The sequence below is a fragment of the Equus asinus genome, chromosome 21 (assembly GCF_041296235.1).
Source record: "Equus asinus isolate D_3611 breed Donkey chromosome 21, EquAss-T2T_v2, whole genome shotgun sequence".
Classification (NCBI taxonomy): Eukaryota; Metazoa; Chordata; class Mammalia; order Perissodactyla; family Equidae; genus Equus; species Equus asinus.
This window is the reverse complement of record NC_091810.1, coordinates 58,428,731-58,453,198: the sequence shown is the minus strand read 5'-3', so window position 1 is coordinate 58,453,198 and position 24,468 is coordinate 58,428,731. Positions and strand designations below refer to the sequence as shown.

At 38.4% G+C, this 24,468-nt stretch overlaps 1 protein-coding gene across 2 annotated transcripts in view; it reads left to right on the top strand.

Annotated features, from left to right (window-relative positions):
* Window positions 1–3,967: 3,967 nt before the first annotated feature.
* EXOG (exo/endonuclease G) overlaps window positions 3,968–24,468 on the top strand; it is a 32,623-nt gene continuing 12,122 nt past the window's right edge. The window contains exons 1-5 of one of the 2 annotated variants that reach the window (XM_014859604.3): window positions 3,968–4,171; window positions 5,403–5,552; window positions 9,069–9,208; window positions 10,712–10,788; window positions 12,606–12,720. In XM_014859604.3, coding sequence (XP_014715090.2) covers window positions 3,973–4,171; window positions 5,403–5,552; window positions 9,069–9,208; window positions 10,712–10,788; window positions 12,606–12,720 — 681 coding nt within the window. In that variant the 5' untranslated portion in view covers window positions 3,968–3,972. The remainder of the gene's footprint in view (window positions 4,172–5,402; window positions 5,553–9,068; window positions 9,209–10,711; window positions 10,789–12,605; window positions 12,721–24,468) is intronic. The other variant, XM_014859605.3, reaches the window with a different exon arrangement.

Genomic DNA, 24,468 nt, shown 5'->3' with positions numbered 1-24,468 from the left:
TTTATACAGTACTGTAAATTTAACTTACATCGAGTTTGATGTCAATTCTTGTGAAAAGAGCTTCTGCATGTAACAGACACACAGTTAAAGAACACAGCAGAATACGAAATTTGCAGGACCAATTTTGGAACTAACAGCAAATGTCACCTCTCATTTTCCATCTTATGTATCAGTTTTACCAGCTACTTCTAAATTTGTACATTATTTGTAAGGAAAAGAAGGAAAACCCTAAGACTTGTCTAACTTAGTGGAGAATGTGTGTGTTGGGTTTAGGATGGATAGCGAAGTCTTATTGAGCTGTCTTATCTAACTTGTATATAAAAATTGTAATTAAAAGTTTGGATTCACCTGTTTCTCGCGGTTTAAAAATGAGTAATTGCAAACTCTGGAAATGTGACTAGTATATGATTTAAGGCTGTAGAAGTGAGGAAGCTCTTCAAGTGCTAAAACTAAAGACTTAAAGTTTTTGGCTCAAATTCAGTAAGTATTGTTTGTATATGTAATAGGTCACTTTTCACCCTTGTAGCTATAAAATAAAAATTTTGTAGAACAGAAATAGCTTGTACTACTGAATTAACAAAAGATATACTAAAGTATCATGTTTTAAAATATATATATATACAGAGTTAAGCTTGTTGCTGTCACCCTGTCTGGATTTGAAAGTGTGCTGATTTATATATATATATATATATATATATATATAACACACACACATATATATATTATATACACGCACACATCTAAAATGGCCAAAAGCAGACATCTGTGTAATTACAGTTGCAAAATGAAGACATTTTGGAAAGAGCATTGTATCATATGGTTCATTCATTTGCAGTGGATCTTTGTTCCTTTTTACTGTGGTAATTTTAGAAATGAGTGTCAAGTTTGAAATTAGATCTGCTAAGTTGGGGTTTTGCTGTTTGAACTCTGCACTGGGTCCTCAAATAAACCGATGTGAATGTAGTTTTTTCCCCCTGTGTGAAGGAGCAGCCACACCCCAACAGAATAGGAGGGAAAATCTAGAGCTATTTCAAGTTTTATCTTTTTGTATATGAAAATAAAATAATAATAATAATGAAACCCTGTTGTCTTTCTTAATCACATGGCAGAGGATTGATGTTTCTTTTCATGGGAATTACAAATAAATAAAATGTTGTTTCCGACTTACAGGGCCAACTTGAACACTTCTGTGAGTTCGTGCTTGGTACACATCAGTTCTTAATGGTTGACTGCCTAGTCTCCCACCATCCTGCAGGGCTGGAGCTCAGCACAGGCCTCCATTTTTGCCCTTCCCAAGCTTAGGACCATGTTGGAGACATGGGGCTTCTCCTAAATGGCCTGTACGAGGACTCTGGATAAGTTCCTGCAGGGCAGGTGTCTGTTTTCCAGATCTCCAAGATCCTGCACACACACACACACACACCCACTCCTATACTTCGCAGAATTATAGGACTGAGCAATATTTTTGTAAGTGGAGCAGAGAAGCCTAGAAAGTAAGTTATATTCAGGACTCCTGCAGGATACAAGCCCTGCCATTCCAAACATGGCTGAGTACCAGGGTCACTTGCTGAGCTATTAAAAAATATACTTATGGGGCACCACTCCAGATCTGAATCAGCAAGCCAGGGCTCATGTTTTGGAGTTCCTGACTTATCTCAGGAAATGAAAACATGGTTCCCTGCTAATAAAATGATGATGATAGTCTCTACTAACTGACAAAGAAAATAGGAAAATCCCAGAAATCACCTCACCACTTTCTGCAGTAACATAAAAGATTTTTTTGGCCCATGACTAATATTTGCTAAGTGAAGAAACACCAGCTTTGAAGCCTTCGAGTGGGGTTATTTAATGCCTTTTATTTACCCTTTATTATGAGGATTAAACAACCTGCTTGGAGCTCTTGGGGAACAACTTTTGATGAAAGGGCCCTTGATTTAGGGACCAGTTGTCCAGCTTTGGGCCCTTTTTGCTCTTTCAGATTTAGCAAGTTCACCTTTCATTAGTGAGTGCCCCTAATGACGAGCACAGAGAAGGAGACAAAGGCAAAAGGCTAACATTTTTGAATGAGGACTTTGGAGCTACAAACACTGGAAGTTTGGACCGTGGGGTCATCTGGTAAAACGTTTCCTTCAGCAAAGGCTGCTTTCACCCAAAGAAACGACACAGAAGCTGCTGCATAAAACCAGGCTTGCCCAAGTGAGCAAGTAGAAGAGGGCTCAAGAGCCATTCAACCTGCCTCAAGTACCCCTGTGGAACGCTAGGGTTCCCCCTGATTACAGTTTTAAAACTACTGGTCCAGTCACTTCACTTTATGGTGGGCAAACAGGCCCAGAGGGAGCTACTTACACAAAGTCAGGCAGCCCTTCCAATTCTTGACCTCAGGCCCAAATGTGGGGTTCACTGTTCCCAAATACAGGATCTGGATGAGGAAGAGTCACCTACCATTTATCTTTCTCTTTCTAGTGTTTGGCATGGGGCATGGCACTTAGGAGGGCCTTGAGAAATACCTCTTAAGTGAATGTGTGTATTTAGTAAATTCTGGTGGAAGCTGCTGGAGTAGCTTTGAAACCTACAGATACCAGTATTGCCGGGTTGTATTTATCAGGACTCTTGGTTGCAAATGACAGAAACCATTAAACAAGAGGGGGCTTTACTGGAAGGATCCTGTGGCAAGTGGCCAGAGAAGCCTCAGGGAAAGGCAGGATGTGCCTGGGCTTCAGGAGCCTTGAAAGTTGGGGTCACAGCTGGGGTGACAGCAGTGCAGGCCTTCACCTCTGTCTCAGCATTTCTTCCACTGTTGCTCAGTGCAAGACCAGATGCATCTGCTCCTTTGTCTACTTAGCAGGAAACAAGGCTGTACAGTGCCAGAGTTTCATGTTACACCTTTGCTACCTGGAGAGAGTTCCAGATCCAAAATCCCTGGAAAGACTTGGGTTGACCTAGCTCAGCCAGTTAGGGTCAGAGGCCCAGGGGATTATACAAGATGACTTCTGGAGAGGTATGCCTGGGAAAGGGGTATGGAGCCATGAAGCTGTCTAAACAATGTCTACCCTTTTTCAGTTGGTTGTTAGAAATGGCCTCTTGCTTAGTGACCTAAGTCCACATGGAATGCTGGGGATTGCGCTGCAAAAGGAAGAAGATCCATCTATTTGTCAGTGGGAGTGCATATATCCTTCCTTTGTCAGCAGGCATTCAGCCATCTGGATTTTATATCCTATCAAGATAAAGTAAAAATGACTCAAAAGTGGCTAACATTTAGAGAGCACTTAACATGCCCCAGGTTCTTTCCTAAACGCTTTTACATGGTTAATATCCTTTAATCCTCGCAAGAACCCTATGGTCTATTATCCCCATTTAAAAGAGAGGAAGCGGAAGCCTAGAAAAGTGAAGCAACACATCCAAGGTGGACCGACAGTGGTTGGGTGAGGATCCAAACCCCTTGCACTTAGGGTCCTAAGCCACCATGGCTTGTCACCATACTGTCTTGTCAAGAAACTCCTTAGCAGGTGCAAAGCTATTTTTAGAAGTTAATATTTGTATTACATGTGACTTCAAAGCCAGGTGTCATCAAGATAGCCAATGTGGCACAGGTTTTGGAATCAGACCTGAGTTGGAATCTTGGCTCCAGGGACCTTAGTGTAACCATGTGCAAGTGGTTTACTCACCTTTTAAGTGGGCCTAGACTAAAGGTATTTTCTTCTCAGGATTATGTATGCACAGTACTGAGCCCTAAAGATGTCATGCTCCCTCATCATCCAGTCAAGTGGACCAGGGGTGAAGGTGGGATTGCTCGTGGGCCTCAAAGTTTGTCACCAGGGGGCGCGCGAGGCCCTCAGCGGAGAGGCGCGTGAGCTTGCGCTCTGGACCTCCGGCGTCTCCTGAGAGACTCAGGCCACGGCGACTCCAGATTGCGCATGCGTGTCTTGGTCCCGCGGTTGTGATTGGCCTTCACACCTCAGACCTGGTATGCGCATGCGCTGTGGCAAAAGGCACGTTGCCTTGGTTAAGATGGCTGCCAAAAGTTTTGCTTCCCGTCTCAGAGGCTCCCGGCACCTTTTGAGTGCCTTCGTGGCCGGAGCTGTAGTGGGCGCCGCGGGAGCCGGGTTCACGGCCGTTCAGTTCCTCCGGAGTCAGGGCGCTGAGGCGGCGTTGGCGGTGAGGGAGCCCGGCGGTAAGTCTGGGGCCGGCTTTTCTTTCCCGGGGTTTAGGGCCCGACTTCTTCCTCGGGCGTGAATCTTGATCCTCGCCGGGCGGCTCTCCATCTGCCTGGCTTTGGGTTTTCGGCCTTCCAGTCTCCGGGTTTGGCCTCCTCTCTCCACCTTGAGTCTCGCCTGCCTCCTTCACGTACACTTCCTTTCCGTGGAATCTTCATTTTCTCTCCTTCTGCCCCCAGAGTATTTATCACGATTTGTATGTTTTAATGTCTGGGTCCTCCACTAGATTGTTAGCTCCTTAGGAGCTCGGACTGTGTCCAGTTTAGTCTCCACCGTGTCCACAGCACGGTACTTGGTACACAATTGCGTTCAATAAGTATGAATGAATGACTAAGTTAACATAGTTTTATCAGATTAGTTAATTGTCCTCATTTTGTCATCGTTCAGATGAAGAATACCTGCCAGCCCTTCTTTAAAGTATATGTCATCACGTTACCAGGGGATACCTTATATTTGATAAAGAAAATGAATTCACGCTCCTTTTTACGCTTTCCCCGACGTGCTAGTTTAACTTGCTCCTTCTGATACTGGGCATTTAGCAAGACACCTCTGATGGCTTGAAGACTAGAGAAGGCATCAAGAGAGGATTATTTTGAAATTGACTTCCAGTTAAACGCGTGCTGGGTTTCCCTCGCTAGGAAAAACGGTACCAGTTTTACCACTGTCTTGCTGCAGCACACGTCTGCTTCAGTACCAGAACATTGAGGAAGAGTGTCGATGAATAATGATCTTTTAAAAAAAATTTAAAAGACTGTGCTTTTGTCCCCTCGCTATTAAAAAGTGATGAGTAGGTAGGCTCTTTCCTGTTCAATCATATCAGTGACAAGTAGTGACGGGAGTTTTTCCTTTACTTCTTTGGTATACACAGTACTTTGTGGGGCAGAGATTTGGAAATTTTATGTGAAAGACCAGTAAGATAAGGTCCTTATTTAAAAGTTAATGAGATAGCTGCAGTTTATCTTGATGTAACTATACAGTTGATCATAGACAAAGCCAGTATTTTGCCTGTTGTGTCTTTCCTCTGCTTTGTAAGTACTTGCAAAAATGAGATGTCCTGGTCCATTAGACTTTTGAGTCAGTCTTTTGTTAAGTCTCACTCCTCTCCCTTTACTTAGAATTTTTTGTTTCTAATAATAGTCGCTAACTATTTCTTATTTTTGTTCTTTTCCCCCTTTTTTCCATTTTTAGGTTCTGCAGAAAAGGCTCTCTTGGAACAATTTGGATTCCCTTTAACTGGAACAGAAACTAGGTGTTACACTAATCATGCTTTGTCTTATGATCAGTCAAAGCGGGTGCCTAGATGGGTTCTTGAACATATATCCAAAAGCAAGATAATGGGTAGGTGGTTAGAAGTAAAGGCATTGATGAAAGATGTTTCCAAATTTAGAACAGGGATTATTGATAATCTCAACTTTTTTTCACATTACCGCGCATTTAGAAAATGATGATGTTTGTATGGCTTACTAGATAAATAGACCCTTCCTGGCAGCCAGGGAGCCCCAGACCCTTCCCAGCTGTCTCAGGGGCTGAGAGGATCTGTATCTTCACACACAAATTGGAGGCTCTGTCATAAATATTGCTGCAGTGAGCACCATTCATTACCTCCACAAATATTTTTTAAGTGCCTACCATGTGTCTGGCACTGTGCTAAGCCTTCGGGATATATCAGTGACCAGAGTAGATGGTCTCTATCCCGCTGTGGCACTTTGAGTTGGGAAGGGGGTGGGTTGACCTATCAAACAAATAATTGTGAATATATAATTACTATTGATAATAACTGTTCTGAAGGAAAAGTGATTGCAAGTTGGATTAGTATAATTAAGGAACAGTAAAGAATATGATAAGAGATTATAACAGGAGAACCTGATTTTGATTAGCGAGACTTCTCTGAGAAAGTAGCCTGAAGGGGTGGCTGGCTAGGCAGAGGAGTTGAGTGGGCCATGAGATGTGGAGAAGAGCATTCCAGGCAGAAAAAAAAGCACCGTTGCATCTTTGAAGGCCCCAATGTGACGAGTTTTGTTCCTTTAGGGAACTAAAAGAAAGCCAGAGTGGCTGGAGCAAGGGAGAATATGATAGGAAATGAGACTGGAGAGGTAGGCAGGTGTGTAAGTCTGTTCATATGTCCTTATGTCTTGGTAGATTCTTGTAATTAAGATGACCAGATCTTGATATTTAATGTCAAATTGGTTTCTAGATAGATTATTCCAATTTACACTCCCATCATCACTCTTTGTCCTCGTCTCTCCCAACCCTTACCTATAATGAGTATTATTGAGCTTTACAAGTTTAATAGCTGATTTCATTTGTGTTTATTGGTTACCGGTGAGGGTTAATATTTTGTGAATTACTGTTTTTTTGTAGATTATTCTTACCGTTTTCAGTTGAGATAATTCTTTTTTGAATTGATTTATCAGAGTTCTTTTCTATATTAAGTATATTACCTTTTGTTATAGTTGTTTAAGTCCCATTTTGTTATTTGCCTTTTAGTTTGCTGTGTGGCCCACAAATTGTTTCTTCTCTGCTTTACAATGCATGCTATGTTTCTGTATATTAGAATGGTGATGTTAAAATGTGAATGTGTCGTTTCTAGAGTGCAAACCAACCAGCAGAATAGCAGGAAGTTTGGAACGTGCTTGCTGGTGGAGGGAAACTGATGCAGGTGTAAACTTTATCATAGCACCTGAGAGTTGATTATAAGTTTACGTCAAGAGAAATTCTTGATTTAGTCTCAAGTTTAATGAATTTCCTTTAAATACAGAAATATTCCCAAGATATAAGGAACTTTGGCTTTACTAATTTTATCGTGCTCTTAAGTTATCATTTTCAGAGGCATATGAGGAAAGCACTGCATTTCATATTGTAAATCCTGTGAGCTGTGTACTTTTGAGGCGGTAAAATAATGTTATTTGAGAACAGGAGCAAGATACCTGTGATTACTTGATTTCAGTGTAAAGAGTCTTCTGTTTTCAGTAATGACAGACTAAATTATTCAGACTTACTCTCCTGCTAAAAACAATGAGAAATGTTATTCTCAGTATGTAAAAAGTATAGAGAAAAAAATCACTAAGAAAGAAGAGGAAGAGAGCCAGCATGATAGTGGTGAATTGCCAGGCCAATATCTGGGTGAAGGGCAACATCGAGAAAGGCAAGGGCAGTCCTGGCAAACCAAAGCCGCGTTTCTTTTGTTCTGCAGCCTTACAGGGTGAGGGGGACTGAACGCCAGACTCAAGGCTCACCAAGGTGGACTGTCTAAGATATCCTCCCCATATGTTAACCTGGAACCCCAGAGAGCTGCACCCTCGGGGAAGGACGAACCAGCATTAATCTGCCTGTCTACCACAGGGGACTTATAGAAGGTTGTCTTGGCTCTGAGCAGGGAAGGGTCAAAAGGAAAATAAAAAGCTTATTCCAGAGAAGTTGAGGCCACAGACTGGCTATGATGCAGACTTGTAGCCCAAAGCCATGTAGCCTGAATAGATCAAGGAACCTTAAGCCCTGAACTTGGTTTAATGTTGTCCTCCACTGGTTTGCCTCCAGACACTTGACAGAAGTAAATTTACGTCCTTTCTCAAGGAAGGCATCTTCATCCTAGACCTTTGGAAATTCCTACAAATGTTTTTTCAAGGGCAGTGAGCACCAGGCAAAGATAACCAGGCATACAAGGAAGCGATTCCAATGGTAATGACACTTAGAGAACTTTACTAATACTTATGCTGTGTTACCTGTTCTTTTTTTCTCTTCTTTTCTTTTTTTGAGGAAGATTAGCCCAGAGCTAACATCTACTGCCCATCCTCCTTTTTGCTGAGGAAGACTGGCCCTGAGCTAACATCCGTGGCCATCTTCCTCTACTTTATATGTGGGACACCTGCCACAGAATGGCTTGACCTGGGATCCGAACCAGTGAACCCTGGGCCGCAGAAGTAGAACGTACAAACTTAACCGCTGTGCCACCGGGCTGACCCCCAGTTATTTTTTTTCTTTATGAAGTGATTCTGACAAGCTATATATTAGATGCTTTGAACCTGGGGATCTGATGATTTTAAATTTTCCTTGGCTGAATGAAATGACATTGGAATCAGTGACTTCATTGATCTCCATTTACACTTTTTTGAGTAGCGGCCTGAGTATATTCCATTTTTCCTCATAATTTTTGTAGCTTAACAAGATCTGTCCTAATGACAGTGGAGAATGTAGTGTTAGGATTTGCTGATGTCTACAGTGGCAAACTATTCTTGAGGTATCAGAATATAAATAAAATTGAGATTTCTTCTCTCCCATGTGGTACTCAGATGTTTTATTTCAGGAATTTCTGGGTTGAGCTCATAACCTAAATGTTTGTTTTGTCATGGCTTAAGAGGCAGTAAGCAAGATAACAGAGACACTCTCCCCCTGCCCTAGGCTATTCCTGCCCAGAACAAATTGTTTTGTGTCTATATATATCCATTATTTCAGTACATACAAACTTGTCAAATACAGTTGTACGAAATACAGTACATAGAGGTCTTTTTAAAAAGCAAGAGTTTATTTAGTAGCTGAGCTTTTTATACAGTTTAGCTATTTGGTCATTGTTTTTACTTAAATCCTATCCAGGCATTTTTCCTTTAACTTAAAAGGCCAGAAACAAAAGTATATGAGATAGCTACACTGTATGAAAAGCATTCTTTCCTAGACTAGGCCTTGCTAAATTCAGATGAAGTATCTGAACTATCCCAGGAACTTGAGACATGCACGCAATCACTAACTACTAGCTGCTTAGAGAGATACCAGCCAGCAGCAGCCAGCTTGCCTTGCTTAGAGAATCTTGAGGGATGTTTGTCCACTGACAGCTTACCCATTTTGTGTGTTTTTCTTCAGGTGATGCAGACAGAAAACATTGTAAATTCAAGCCTGATCCCAACATCCCTCCAACCTTCAGTGCCTTAAACGAGGACTATGTTGGAAGTGGGTGGTCACGAGGACACATGGCTCCAGCAGGAAATAACAAATTTTCATCTGTAGGCATATTTTTGGGAGGGATGGGAATGTGGGGCTGGTATTATGCGTCCCATGGGACTTGTAGATTAAAAACTTAGGAGCCAAACCTTAAAATTTGAGACTTTCCATATTCTATTTTGTATTTTTCTTCCTGACTCTAATTCCGTTTTTTGTTCAGATGCTGAGACATTGTTACAGGTTGAGTGAGGAAAACTAAATGCTGTGTAAAAGGGAACTGGAAAGCCACTAGGAGCTAAAGCTACTAATTTTTATTTTGAAAAATTTCAGACATGTAGAAAAGTTGAAAAGAGTACAGCAAAAATATTTTGACCTGTAGAAAAGTTGAGAAGATAGCACGGCAAACACATTTTAATACATTTACCTTACATATGCATGTATATGTATATTAATTTTTTTAAAAACATGGACAGTAAATTGCACACATCATAACACTTCATTCATAAATAGATCACTCAAGGGATTGTATCATCTAAGAAAGAAGATATTTATATATATGATGAGAGTATCATTATACCAAGAAATATGTGCAAAAGTATTTTTGTATGTGTAAAATAATATTGTCTAATATACAATTCATGTGTGCCAAATTGTCCCAAGTATGTCTTTTACAGCTTTTTTTTGATCCAGTATCCAGTCATGAATCACATAGTATGTTTAGTTGTCATATCTTTCTAGTCTCCTTTAATTTAGGATAATTTATCTGCCAGAAAAGGAGAGAAATGTCTTTTATGGCATTTACATTTATTTCATGAAGTGTAGGTGATTATTAATGTTAAGATAGTGGTTCCCAACCTTGGATACTCAGTAGTCACCTGGGGAAGTTTTAAAAAATCCTAATGGCCAGACCTGTAACCCAAAGCAATTAAATTAGAAACTGGGGGGTGGAACCCTGGAATCAATATTTTTTAAAGCCCTAAGTTATTCCACCATGCATTCAAGGTTGAGAGCCACTGCTTGAAGAGAAGGTAATTGGTAGCTTTGGCAGTATAGATCGGTGAAAGGAAATACAATGATAGAGCCTTGTATTTATGGGTCAGAAGTGTGAAATAAATGAACACATGGTGGCCAGGAATGCAGAAGAACAAGAAATTTTTCTCTGCCGCTTTTGAACTAATATGTTTGTACTCTACTACTTAATAAAATTCTTGAAAGTTGACCTTTACCAAGAAACCCTTTGCCAGAGGCTTAAAACCAGAATTTACCCTTTAGCTTTATATTGGAAATGTTTAGTTCTTCGAGTCTACATAGGTTTGAATTTTATAAATGATAAAGAAAGCTAGCATACCAAACTACTTATTTTGTTATAGTCCTTATTTTGAATAATCATTATTGAGCTTTCTGTCCTGGAATGGCTCTGGCTTTCATTTATCAAAACAAGTAGTCACTGTAATTGCCTAGAGCTCAAGTATAAATAAGGAACTGTTTTTCTGTGTCTGCTTTGTAAAATCTCTCAAAGAGGAGGACATTTCAGTGCAAGTTACTATTTTAATTTCTTTTCACAGAAAGCCATGGCTGAAACATTTTACCTTTCTAATATTGTGCCACAGAATTTTGATAATAATGCTGGATATTGGAACAGGTGAGGGGTGAGAGTTTTTAAAATGTGATTCTGTGGGAGAATGTACTAGTGTGTCCGTCAACTGTTTCTGTCTTTGTTTTTCCAAAGCTTAAACTACTAAAGGTACGTACTTTGGACTAGGTTTTTCTTTTGCTATATTTCAGGAGTACGGTTTTCTATGGGAGTACAGACTTCAAAACATAGCCAGCCATTTTGATCATGTTTACCACTGATCAGAAGTCAAGTTCTGGAAGAAGCTACTCAAAATATTATTACTGAGTCAATAAAATATTTTTGAATTTGTCCAGAGAACACTATATTTTTCCCTCCTCCTTATTTCAAGAATCAAGAGTTGCAGAGCTTTTTTTTAAAAAAAAAAAAAGTTTTGGTACAATTAAACATAACCATTAACCAGTTTTTGATAAAACCTAACTGTAAATTCATCTGGACTTTCTGCGTTTTTTGGATACTTTTTAAGCACTTCTGTCAGGGGGTACTGTCTAAGCATCTGAAACGAGTACTGCTTGAGGTTGTTTCAGGCTGTTGTGTTTTCAGGCTGTTGTGTTTTCCCCACAGTACTTTGTGGTTTAAAGTAATTAAGAGAGCAGCCCACACTAAAAGAGACTTCAACGATTATTAGTCACGGCCCACATTTATTTCATCTACATACGCTCCCTTTCCCCTGCTCAGATTATTTTAAGCAGGTGAAAAATATATAATTTTATCTATAAGTATTTCATAAGTAAATATTTTTAGAAGATTTAGAAGGACTCTTTTAAAATATAACACCAGTACTGTTATTGCCCCCAAAAAGTTTAATAGTACTTCCTTATTAGCAGTTTTACAATCAGTCTTCAAATTTCCCTGATTGTCTTTAATTTTTTTAATCTGTAGGTTTACCTTCCTCTGTTTTTTTTTCCCCTTGCAAATTATTTGTTCAAGATCTAGGATGTTTGTCCTATAGTTTCCTTTCCATCTTCTGGCTGATTGCATACCTGTGGAAACATTTAACATTTTCCTTTACCAAGGGATATATTTTTGGGAGGAAAAATTTACCTTATAATTGGGCATACATACTATAAGATATAATAATGTTGATTTTACTTTTTAGATACAGAAACTGAAGAATGATGACATGCATTGTTATCTCTCATAAATCTCTTCGACTGCAGTATAAGAAAGTGCATATTAAAACTACTTGCCATTTTTATCTAGTAAATTACCAAAAACAGTTTTTAAGTGATAAGTCCAGTGTTGTAAAGATTGTTGTGAAACTGCTGTGGCATATTTTGGAGTTTATAGAGTAAGTTGATACAGTCTCGTTAAAAATATTAGTTTGATATATAATCAAGCATCATTAAAATATTTATTCAATAAAGTAATTTTGGCCCTTGAAATTTATCCTAAGGAATTAATACAGTGTTACATTATATAAGAAATGTTAGGATAAATCCAGTTGTCCCACAATAGGAATGGTTAAATAAATAAGGTATAGCAACTTATTGGAATGATATATAATTCTTGAAAAAAGTTTATTTGAGAACTATGACATAGAAAAATAAGAGAAAATAAAACAAAATTTCAGCTTTAAAATGCATGCTAAATGCACATAGGAAAGTGTAGATAGTTATCTTAATTGTGTGATTTTTAAGTTTGTGCAGTAAGAAACTGGGACAGTCACTGCTTATGTGCTTATAATGTTTGTGCAGTATTCTCTTGTTTACATTAATTTCTTAAATTCACTATTCTTGGTTTCTTTCCTAGGAAGTTGATATGGTTTGTTTCTTCTCTACATATATGTCTGAGAACATCATACATATTTTTGCCTTGTTTTTCAGAATAGAAATGTACTGTCGAGAACTGACAGAGAGGTTTGAAGATGTTTGGATAGTCTCTGGACCATTGACCTTACCTCACACTGCAAGTGATGGAAAGAAAACAGTTAGTTACCAGGTAGGAACATGTTTTAACATTCAGGCTTATGTTGTTTTTATGGGATTATAATCTCATTCTGTATTCTGTTTTTGATTTCATTTATTCAATAGTATTTATTGAACACCTGTTGGAATGATTGGCATAGAGGATATAGTGATGGATTAAAAAGCAACCATTGCCTACAAGGAGCTCACAGCTTATAGACATGCTGTTAATGAATTACCTTAAATTGGGATATGCTGTAATAGAGATAAATACATGAGTGAAGTGGAGTGACGAAAGGCTGACTAGCTCTATTTGTGTGAGTTGGGAAGACTTAACAGAGGAAGAGATTTTTGAGCTAGATCTTGACAGGTGAGTAAGAGTGAAGTGTGTCAGGAGGGGAGCATGGAAATTCCAGAAGATGGAACAGTATGAGCACAGGATATTCGTCATCAACAGCGTAGTTCTGGGGTTTAGGTATTGTTGATAAAGACTTGAGCTTATGGTTCAAGAAAGTATGGGTGGCTCAAGAGGGATGAGGATTTCTACAACAAGTAAGACAGGGGCCAGATAATAGAGGGCTTTGTATTCCATGAAGACTTGAATTTTCATGTTTAGACACTGAGAAGTCATAGATTTGTTTTAAACGTGAGAGACAATTTATTTGTTTTGGGTTTTATAAAAAGTATTCTGGCAGCACTATGTAGAGAGGTAGGTGAGGACGGGGATGTTGGAAGGAGAGGTTTGAGGCACGGAGGTGAATTGGGATATTACTGCAGCAGTCCTGTGGAAACAGACATGGCTGAACTCAGGCAGTTGCGGTGAGGATGAATAAATACAAGAAAGAGGAACCATGAATTAGCTTGTTGGATGAAGAAGAGGAAAAAGTTCAGGATAACATCCAGATTGCAATGAGTAAGGGGAGGAAAACTTTTAGATACTTGGATTTTTTAAAAAGAAGATTTTTTACATGCAAGATATTTGAAAACTTTATAGACTGAAGGAAAGAGAGATTAAAGATATGAGAGTATAATTAGTGGTATGAGAGCTTTAGACATCTAATGTTGATGTCTAAAATTGAGGATTCTGCCAAGAGGGTGGCTGAACTGATGTACTGTGAGATCTACATAGGGTGGGAAATGAAGTAAAGTGAGGAGGAACAGGTGATAGCGTATGTGAAAAGAGAGGGATTGAAGGACTTCCCAGTAAGGTCAAAGAGAAGATGTATTTGGAGGGAGCACCTGGCTCAGCTCCAGGAATAAAGTAGATGTTTAATAGATGCTGGTTAGGTTAAATGATTACTTAAGAAAGCCTGTGATAAAATTGAGTGACCTGAGAAAACGGATTTAAGAAAGCAAAAACAACTTTAAGGTGTATTCTGTCCCACTTAACTTGCTTATTATCAACTGCTCTGGATCAGATGTGCAGTGATATGTAAGTATTCAAAGTGTTCACATAGGTGCTCACACCCTCAGAATATTCCAGCAGTTCTTATGGGAGGGAACGAGTGGCAAAGGAGTCAGTATTTTAAAAAGATTAATTTATCTCTTCTGATCAACTTGCTAACTTAATTTTAGTATTTTTTTGTAATGTTAGAAGAAAAAAATAGCTTAAAGCTCCCTGTATTCTCTTATTTTTCAAATATTAATTATTCTTGAGCTTTGTTAAATTCTCTTTACTCTTACCATTGAAAAGGAGGTTCTCTTTTAGAAGCTTTGACTTCTAAATGTCAGGTGATCAAATTACAGTTATGAGTGTACTTTGTTTTCATAAAATTGCAAAATTTATGTGACTAACTTACTGTGTAGAAGAAAATTCATACAAAATTTAAAAGGAAAAATTAACTAGCATTAAATTAAGAGCATTTCACTAAACAGTTTTTTTGTGTGGATACTTCTGTTAAATATGTGTTGGCCAAATGCTATAGTGGAAAGTATATTGTTTTTCTTAAGTTGGATATAATTTTTCAAAATATAACTTACAAAAATGTTATATATCTGCCAGCTCATTCTGCTGAAAGGGCCTAGAAGTGGCGATACGTTACTAGCAGTGAGTGTACCTTGAGACCAGATCTTGGTTTCTAAAAAAACCGTTTCCTGCTGAAAGAACTCAGCATGTGGAAAAGTGGCTGATTCCCTGGATGGTACAGAGAACTACAAAATGGAACATCTTGTGCCAGAAAGCAAGGAAGTGTTCAAACAAATCGTGGGGACGTGTCAAAAGGACACAGAAAGTAGCTTGAAGGAACTCCAACTTACTGTGTCTGGGACTATTTGGTATCAAAATAAAATGGACTATAGACCTGTTGAATTAAATGAGAATCCGTACATTTAATAAGTAAATAAATACATGGGTGTAAAGGAACTTCTACGTCTTACCATAGAATGTCAACTAATACATTTATAATAATGAAAGAGTTAAATCATTTTGCAACCATCATGGTAATAAGTGATTCGGACAAGAGTTATCAGTGGATGCTAAAAATAGTGCAAGTTTTATGAGGAATAGGACCTTTATGTAGTTAAAAGAATCTCCCCTCAAATTATTAGTAACAAAGCGAGAAATGATAACTTTGTAGTGGAGAAACTCCTCCTTAACAAAGTGATCAAGGTTAATATTGCCAGTAATGGGACTTACTGATAAGCTGCACTTCCTGGTGTGATGCACTAAGGCTACGATATTGCTTCTGTGATATTTCTGCCAAAAAAGCGTAGCATTGAATCTCATCATGCAGAAATATCAGACAAACTCCAGTTGAGGGACATTCTGTGAAACAGCTGACTTGTGCTCTTCAAAAATGTTAGTGTTGTAAAGGACAAAGGCCGAGAAGCTAACTGTTCCAGATTAATGGAGACTAAAGAGTCATGAAAACAAAATGTGTGATCTTAGATCAAATAAACAAAAGTTGCTGAAAAGGACGTTATTGGGACAATTGGCAACGTTTGAGGGCTGTAGATGAGATAATTGTATTTTATCAGTGTTAAATTTCCTGATTTTGAAAATCGTACTGTGATTATTTAAGTGAATGTCTTCTCTTTTAGGAAATACATCGTGAAGGATGTGTCTAGGACTTAGTTTCAAAAGGTTTAGGGAAAGCAAAAGAGAGTGATAAAGCATGTTGGGCAAAATATTAACAGTTGGCGAATCTGGGTGCAGGGCAGACAGGTGTTCTTTGTGCTATTCTTGCAAATTCTAAATTTGCAATTAATTCAGAATGAAACAAATATATATATATATATTTTAATATATCTTTTCTATGCTAGAATTCTTTTTACACTGGAATATATAAAACTAACCACTAAAAAGACTTACCTTCTCCTAAATAGTTTATCAGCAAATGATATTCAAGCATATTCAAGTAGCCTTAAAGAGAGTTTTAAAAGGGACCTGTCAGCTCTCCTTACCCTAATTAGTGTCATGGTGATGAAATGTTGAGAGCTGTCGAGATCAGCTTCCTGAAGAGTATACTTTGAATAATAATAGTCTTGTTTTTTGTTTTTATTTTACAGCTTTATTGGACTTAGGTCTTTTCTTTCAGATTCTGGGCCTCTGAACCTATATCATTAATTTTCTATGTCTGTGTTAGTTTATAGGATCTATTCATGTTCACACTGGCAAATCTTTAATTCAGCAAATCTTCAAGCACCTGTCATGTGGGAGGAATGTATATAGAATTGTAAATGAGATGCCTCAAACTACATTCTTGATTACTTTCTCCCTTCTTTCCTGTATTTTACATTCTAGGAGTCATCTCTCTCTCTTTCTCTCAATTTCTTTGAGTCAACAACTTTTATCAATTCTCTTTCTTAACTTTTACTTAGATTTTACTGAAGCTCTGAACACCTGTAACATTGCAGAGGCCTCCAGTGTCTCTGCCTCCAATTCTGTTGGTTCCAATCTATCTGGAGTCCAGAAATCATGACAGAGAAAGTATACATTTTTACTTTTCTCATCTTCAAAACCATCAGAAATAATACCAAAAGAACAGAAAAAGAAACATCATTTATACTGAAATCAGGAAATGTCTGTATTCTTATATCAAAGAACTTCCAATAATATCTAAAAAATACAGTACCTTTGGACTAAATTATAAAAAGATATTAATTTGACATGTCTTCTCTTATCAAAGCATGGGGCAGGGTACTTGAGTTAGTAAGGAAGTTGCAGAAGGGCCCCACCAGTAGCAGGTCACATGAGAAACTTCTTGTGCCCTACTTGGAGTTTATCCCTTTACCTTGGAATAATAGGACTGGCAAGGCGATTGTAGTCATGAAAAGCACAGATTTCATGTCAGATCTGGCTCGTATCTTTGTTTTTATAATTACTTGCATTTGGTCAGTTTTATTGGCAAAATTTGGATAATAATAACATTTGCCTCATTGGGTTATTAGGACCATTGTTTGCTTGGTACCTGGCAAATAGTAAATGTTCAGTAAATGTTAGCTGCTATTATTTTATTCTTTTGGAGGCTGACTCAAAAAATCTCAGCAAGATTAGATCCCTGAAGAAAATGAAATGCTGTCTACAAAGTGTTGAGGTAAAAAGATGTGACCCAAGAATTCATTACTCAGATTTGTTGTCATTAACACATCAAGTTAATGATAGAAAGGTGATCTCTCAATATGTTAAAACTTCAGAAATATAGCTACCTATGTACCCTTCCTGAAAGTTACTTTAGATGTAATCCAGTTAATTGAAAGATGAAACAAATAATAAAGAATTCACAACATGGAAAAACTTTAAACAGTGAATCCATTTATGGCATTGTCTTTTTTTTTAAAAAAACTTTTTATTAAGATTATGATAGTTTATAATCTTGTGAAATTTCAGTTGTACATTATTGTTAGTCATGTTGTAGGTGCACCACTTCACCCTTTGTGCACTCCCCCCACCTCCCCTTTCCCCTGGTAACCACCAATCAGTTCTCTTTGTCTATATGTTTAACTTTCACCTATGAGTGGAGTCGTGCAGAGTACATCTTTCTCTCTCTGGTTTATTTCACTTAACATAATACCCTCAAGGTCCATCCATGTTGTTGTGAATGGGACGATTTTATCCTTTTTTATGGCTGAGTAGTATTCCATTGTGTATATATACCATATCTTCTGTATCCAATCATCTGTTGATGGGCACTCACATTGCTTCCACGTCTTGGCTATTGTAAATAATGCTGCGATGAACATAGGGGTGCATGGGACTTTTGGAATTGCTGATTTCAGGTTCTTTGAATAGATACCCATTAGTGGGATGGCTGGGTCATAAGGTATTTCTATTTTTAATTTTTTGAGAAATCTCCATACTGTTTTCCATAGTGGCTGCACCAGTTTGCATTCCCACCAACAGTGTATGAGGGTTCCTTTTTCTCCACAACCTCTCCAACATTTGTCACTTTTTGTTTTGGATATTTTTGCCATTCTAACAGGTATAAGGTGATATCTTAGTGTAATTTGGATTTGCATTTCCCTGATGATTAGTGATGATGAGCATCTTTTCATGTGTCTATTGGCCATCCCTATATCTTCTTTGGAGAAATGTCTGTTCATGTCCCCTGCCCATTTTTTGATCAGCTTGTTTGATTTTTTGTTGTTGAGCTGTGTGAGTTCTTTGTATATTATGGAGATTAACCCTTTGTTGGATATATACCTTGTAAATATTTTTTCCCAACTAGTGGGTTGTTTTTTTGTTTTAATCCTGTTTTCCCTTGCCTTGAAGAAGCTCTTTAGTCTGATGAAGTCCCATTTGTTTATTCTTTCTATTGTTTCCCTCGTCTGAGGAGTTACGGAGTCCGAAAAGATTCTTTTGAAACTGATGTCAAGGAGTGTACTGCCTATAAAACAGTGAATCCATTTAAACATAGAATGAAGTCTGATAATTACTTTTACAAAACATTGTGATAGACATTATTCTTGAAATAAAGCTACCCAGTGTATGAAATGTAATGATTTTATAATAGACAAAGATAAAAATCAAAGAATGTGCCAACAGCAACTAGAGGATTACAGGGGAAGTGGAGAGAGAGGAGCAGCAGTGTAAGTGGACTGATTTCTTCGTCTTCCATAGGGGCTGTCTGCACACTGTTTCAAATCAAGCTGGTGGCAATAGAGAAGATGCATGCATATGTAAAATTATAAAGTGAACACTAGTAGGACCAACTCTCTCCCCTAACAAAACAAAGCAAAACAAAAACAAAGACTGTATAGCAAAAGATAGAAAACTAAGAAACTTTAAAATAAGATGACAGGGCAATTATATAACAATAAATGCAAATGTAAGATACTCCATTATTGAAAATAAAACTCTCAGATTGGATCAGAAAATTAAAGCCAACTAATTAATCAACTCAGAAAGATTAAAAGTTAAAAAAATGGGTAAAGATAAACCAAGCAAATCTAAAACAACAAGTAAACTGGGATTATTATATTACTGTTACACAGTGTTGTGTTCTAACTGCTATGCTTGTGTGCAAGCAGTTGCATAGCATCAGCGTACATAAAAGCAAGTACTGGTGTAAATAATACAAAAAGAAACAGGATTAGAGTAATATTGGGAGGTTTCAATGAGCGTCTTTCAGTTTGGGACAAATATTAGGTGAAAAATACTCATTTATACACATTGTCCATACTTCAGGCCACAGAGAAGCCTCAAATTTCAAAAAGTAAAGTAGCATAGGAGTTATCTGTTTCAGGAAGGCTTTCACCGATGAAATGACCTAGGATTATTCCTAGCTTATTGTGAATGTTCAGTGTTATCAAATGCCTTTTAAAACATCTAGATGTCAAACATTGATAGATCGTATGTTTTTCCAATTTAATCTTTATTATAGTGAATTATGCATATAGTCTTTTTATGTGATGTAAAATATATATAACAAAATTTACTATAGAATTCCACAGCATTAAGTACATTAACATTGTTGTGTAATCATCACCGTCATTCATCTCCAGAACATTTTTATCTTCCCAAACTGAAACTCCGTATTTGTTAAACAGTAACTCCTCATTCTCTTTCCTCCTGGCCCTTGGCAACCACAAATCTACTTACTATCTGCATGAATGTAACTCTTCTAGGTACCTCACATAAGTGGAATCGTACAGTATTTGTCCTTTCGTGTCTGGCTTATAATGCCTTCAGGGTTCATCCATGTTGTAGAATGTGTGAGAATTTTGTTCCTTTTTAAGGCTGAACAGTATTCCATTATATGTATATACCAAATTTTGTTTATCTCTTGATGAATGTTTTCCACCTTTTGGCTATTGTGAATAATGTTGCTATGAACATTGATGTACAAATGTGTGTTTGAGTCCCTGCTTTCAGTTCTTTGGTGTGTATACCCAGAAGTGAAATTGCTGGATCATATGGTAGTTCTGTGTTTTAATTTTTTGAGGAACTGTTTTCCATAGTGGACGTACCATTTGACATTCCTACCACGAACAAATAGAGCCTTAATGTTAAACCACTCTTGCAATTTTAAAATACCTTACCTGGTTTTGGCTCTTTTGCCAGTAGTTCAGGAATTGGTGTTATATCGCTGTCTGTAGCTAGAGCCAGGGCCTCCAGGTTGCATTATTCCTGATGGCCCCATTTACTGTGAAGTTGGCATAGCCCTCAGCCTCAGCTAGGGCACAGAGTTTTGTAGCCAGAGCAAGGGCATTAATGAATAGAAGAGAAGGTGACAAAGATTAGGCAGAAGCCTGTCTTTGAATAAACTTAGTAGATTTGGACTCTACTTAGTAAGACTGGTACCAGGTTCAGGGTAATACCTGTGTCTGAGTTTCCCTGTATATTAGTGTTATATGTCACTATGCTCTTTGGACTGTGATCTAGCTGGTACATTACCCGTTACAACACAATTCCATGAAATAGGCCAATTTGGGAGATTTTCTTTGTTTTGTGGTTTTTTATGGACCTCAGTTGCAAAGGGTTGCTGAGTTATCACACTCAGTTTATGGCACATTATTGTCATTGATTCCTATTAGATTCTCTTGATATTTTTATATTTCTTGTATTCACTTTCTGCTTCATTTCTCACTCCCCAACCATTTACTGTGTGTCTTTGTGTGTTTTTTTCTTTAAAATCTTGAGAGAAGTAAAGACTTCCTAATCATAATCCTACTAATCAGGAAAGTCTTCTGATGGAAGAATCTGCTAGAGAGGCCCACATGTTTCTGGATTTAGGAGACGCTGCTCTTTTTGCTGTCAAAAGGCGTTTATTGAATGACTACAGGCATACGTTGGAGATACTGCACATTTGGTTCCAGACCACCACAGTTGGAATAAGACCATAAAGCGAGTCACAACTTTTTTGGTTTCCCAGGGCATATAAAAGTTATGTTTACACTATATTGTAGTCTGCTGAGTGTACAATGGCATTATGTCTAAAGAAACCATGTACACACCTTAATTATAAAATACTTTATTGCTAAAAAATGCTAACCATCATCTGAGCCTTCAAAGATTTGTAATCCTTTTGCTGCTGGAGGGTCTTGCCTCGATGTTGGTGGCTGCTGACTGATCAGGGTGGTGGTTTCTGAAGGTTGGGGTAGCTGTGGCAATGTCTTAAAATAAGACAACAATGAAGTTTGCTGCGTTGGTTAACTCTTCCTTTCATGAATGATTTCTCTGTAGCATGCGATGCTGTTTGATAGCATTTTACTCACAGTAGAACTTCTTTCAAAATTGGCGTCAGTCCTCTCAAACCCTGCCACTGCTTTATCAACTAAATTTATGTGATATTCTAAATCTTTTGTTGTCATTTCAACCATCTTCAGAGCATTGTCACCAGGACTAGATTCTTGGGTCTGGCTCTGTGGTGCAGTGGTTAAGTTCATGCACTCTGCTTCAGCAGCCCGGGGTTCACTGGTTTGGATCCAAGGTGCGGACATGGCACTGCTTATCAAGCCGTGCTGTGGCAGGTGTCCCACATATAGAATAGAGGAAGATGGGCACAGATGTTAGCTCAGGGCCAATCTTCCTCAGCAAAAAGAGGAGGATTGGCAGCAGATGTTCGCTCAGGGCTAATCTTCCTCAAAAAAAAATAAATAAATAAAAAAGAAATCACCTTGTTTTCTCATCCATGTGAAGCAACTCTTCATTCATTAAAGTTTTGTCATGAGATTGTAACAATTCAGTCACATCTTCAGGCCCCACTTCTAATTCTAGTTCTCTTTCTCTTTCCACTACATCTGCAGTTATTTCCTCCACTAAAGTCTTGAATCCCTCAAAGTCATCCATGAGGTTTGGACTCAACTTCTTCCAAACTCCTGTTAATGTTGCTATTTTGACCTCTTCCCACGAGTCACAGCTGTTCTTAATGACATCTAGAATGGTGACTCCTTTCCAGCAGGTTTTCAATTTACTTTGCCCAGATCCATCAGAGCAATCACTGTCCATGCAGCAATAGCCTTATGAAATATATTTCTTAAATAATGAGACTTAAAAGTCGACGTTACTCCTTGCTCCCTGCCCAGCAGACTAGATGTTGTTAGCAGGCATGAAAACAACATTGATCTCACACATCTCCATCAGAGCTCTTGGGTGACCAGGTGCATTGTCAATGGACAGTAATATTTTGAAAGGCATCTTTTTTTCTGAGCAGTAGGTCTCAACAGTAGGCTTAAAATATTCAGTAAACCATGTTGTAAACAGATGTGCTGTTATCCAGGCTTTGTTGTTCCATTTATAGAGCACAGGCAGAGTAGATTTAGCGTCATTCTTAACGGTCCTATGGTTTTCGGAATGGTAAATGAACATTGGCTTCAACTTACTCACCAGCTGCATAAGCCCCTACTGAGAGAGTCAGCCTGTCCTTTAAAGCTTTGAAGCCAGACACTGATTTCTCCTCTCTAGCTATGAAAGTCCTAGATGGCGTCTTCTTCCAATATAAGACTGTTTTATCTACATTGAAAATCCACTTTGTTATTTGATGTAGCCCCTTCATTAATTATCTTAGCTGGATCTTCTGGATAACTTGCTGCAGCTTCTACATCAGCACTTGCTGCTTCCCCTTGTGCTTTTATGTTATAGAGCGGGCTTCTTTCCTTAAACCTCATGAACCAACTTGTGCTAGCTTCAGAGTTGTCTTCTGCAGCTTCCTCACCTCTCTCAGCCTTCAGAGAATTGCAGAGAGTTAGGGCCTTGTTCTGGATTAGGCTTTGGCTTAAGGGAAAGTTGTAGCTAGTTTGATCTATCCAGACTACTAGAACTTTCTCCATATCAGCAATAAGGCTGTTTTGCTTTCTGATCATTTGTGTGTTCACTGGAGTAGCACTTGTAATTACCTTCAAGAACTTTTCCTTCACATTTACAACTTGGCTATCTGTTTGGCATGAGGCCCTGTCTCGGCTTTCGATATGCCTTCCCCACTAAGCTTACTCATTTCTAGCTTTTGGTTTTTTTTTTTTTTTGAGGAAGGTTAGCCCTGAGCTTACATCTGCTGCCAACCCTCCTCTTTTTGCTGAGGAAGACTGGCCCTGAGCTAACATCCGTGCCCACCTTCCTCTACTTTATATGTGTGATGCCTTCCACAGCATGGCTTTGCCAAGCGGTGAGTAGGTCCACATCCGGGATCTGAACCAGCAAACCCCCTGCCACTGAAGCGGAGCATGCAAACTTAACTGCTGTGCCACCAGGCTAGCCCCTAGCTTTGATTTAAAGTGAGAGATGTGCAAGTCTTCCTTTCACTTAAGCACTTAGAGGCCATTGTAAGGTTATTAATTGGCCTAATTTCAATATTGTGTTTCAGGGAATAGGAAGGCCTAAGGAGGGGCAGAGAAGGAGGGGAACGGCTGGTTGGTTGGTGGAGAGTAGTCAGAACACACATTTATTTAAGTTCACCGTCTTATATTGGTGCAGTTCGTGGTGCCCCTAAACAGTAATAATAGTAACATCAAAGATCACTGATCACAGATCACCATAACAAATATAATAATAATGAAAAAGTTTGAAAAATTGCGAGAATTACCAAAATGTGACACAGACACAAAATGAGCAAATGCTGTTGGGAAAGTAATGCTGATTGACTTACTCGACGCAGGGTTGCCACAAACCTTCAATTTTGTAAAAGACATGCAATAAAACGAGGTGTGCCTGTATTTGTGCAGACAAAACTTAAGCTCCTGGCCTGGCTTCTGCCTAAGCAGACTTCGCAAGGACCAGAGCCATTCTTTGATTCCTAACTTATGGGTGTTGTTAGATGCTGACCCAGACACCAATCTTTCTATCTCTGTTCTGAGCTTTTGGCTTTGACTATCATGGACTTGCTAATAGGGGGTGTGAGAAGTGACAATCAGGGTGTTTTGTATGTTTATACATACAAAAACATGAGTTTATATACACCCATAAACCTATGATTTCTAAGGTTCTTTTTTTCCCTTTCTCATCCACAGATACTTAGAGATAGGTGCCTTTCTATTAATTGTAAAGCTTTTGAATCTATTTTTCATGAATTATATGTTGTTAGAAGTTGTGAAGTTAGATACTTAAATATCGTTTAATCTTGATGCTTTTTTTCCCTCATAGCATTGAAGCCGTAATTGCCAAACAATCTTTTAATGAGCCTTGAATTTAAACTTTAAAAATTTATTGTTATGTGGGCCAGCCTGGTGGTATAGCAGTTAAGTTCACACGCCCTGCTTCAGCAACCTGGGGTTCACTGGTTCAGATCCTGGGCGCAGACCTATGCGCTGCTTATCAAGCTGTTCTGTAGCAGGCATCCCCCGTATAAAATAGAGGAAGATGGGCACAGATGTTAGCTCAGGGCCAATCTTCCTCAGCAAAAAGAGGAGG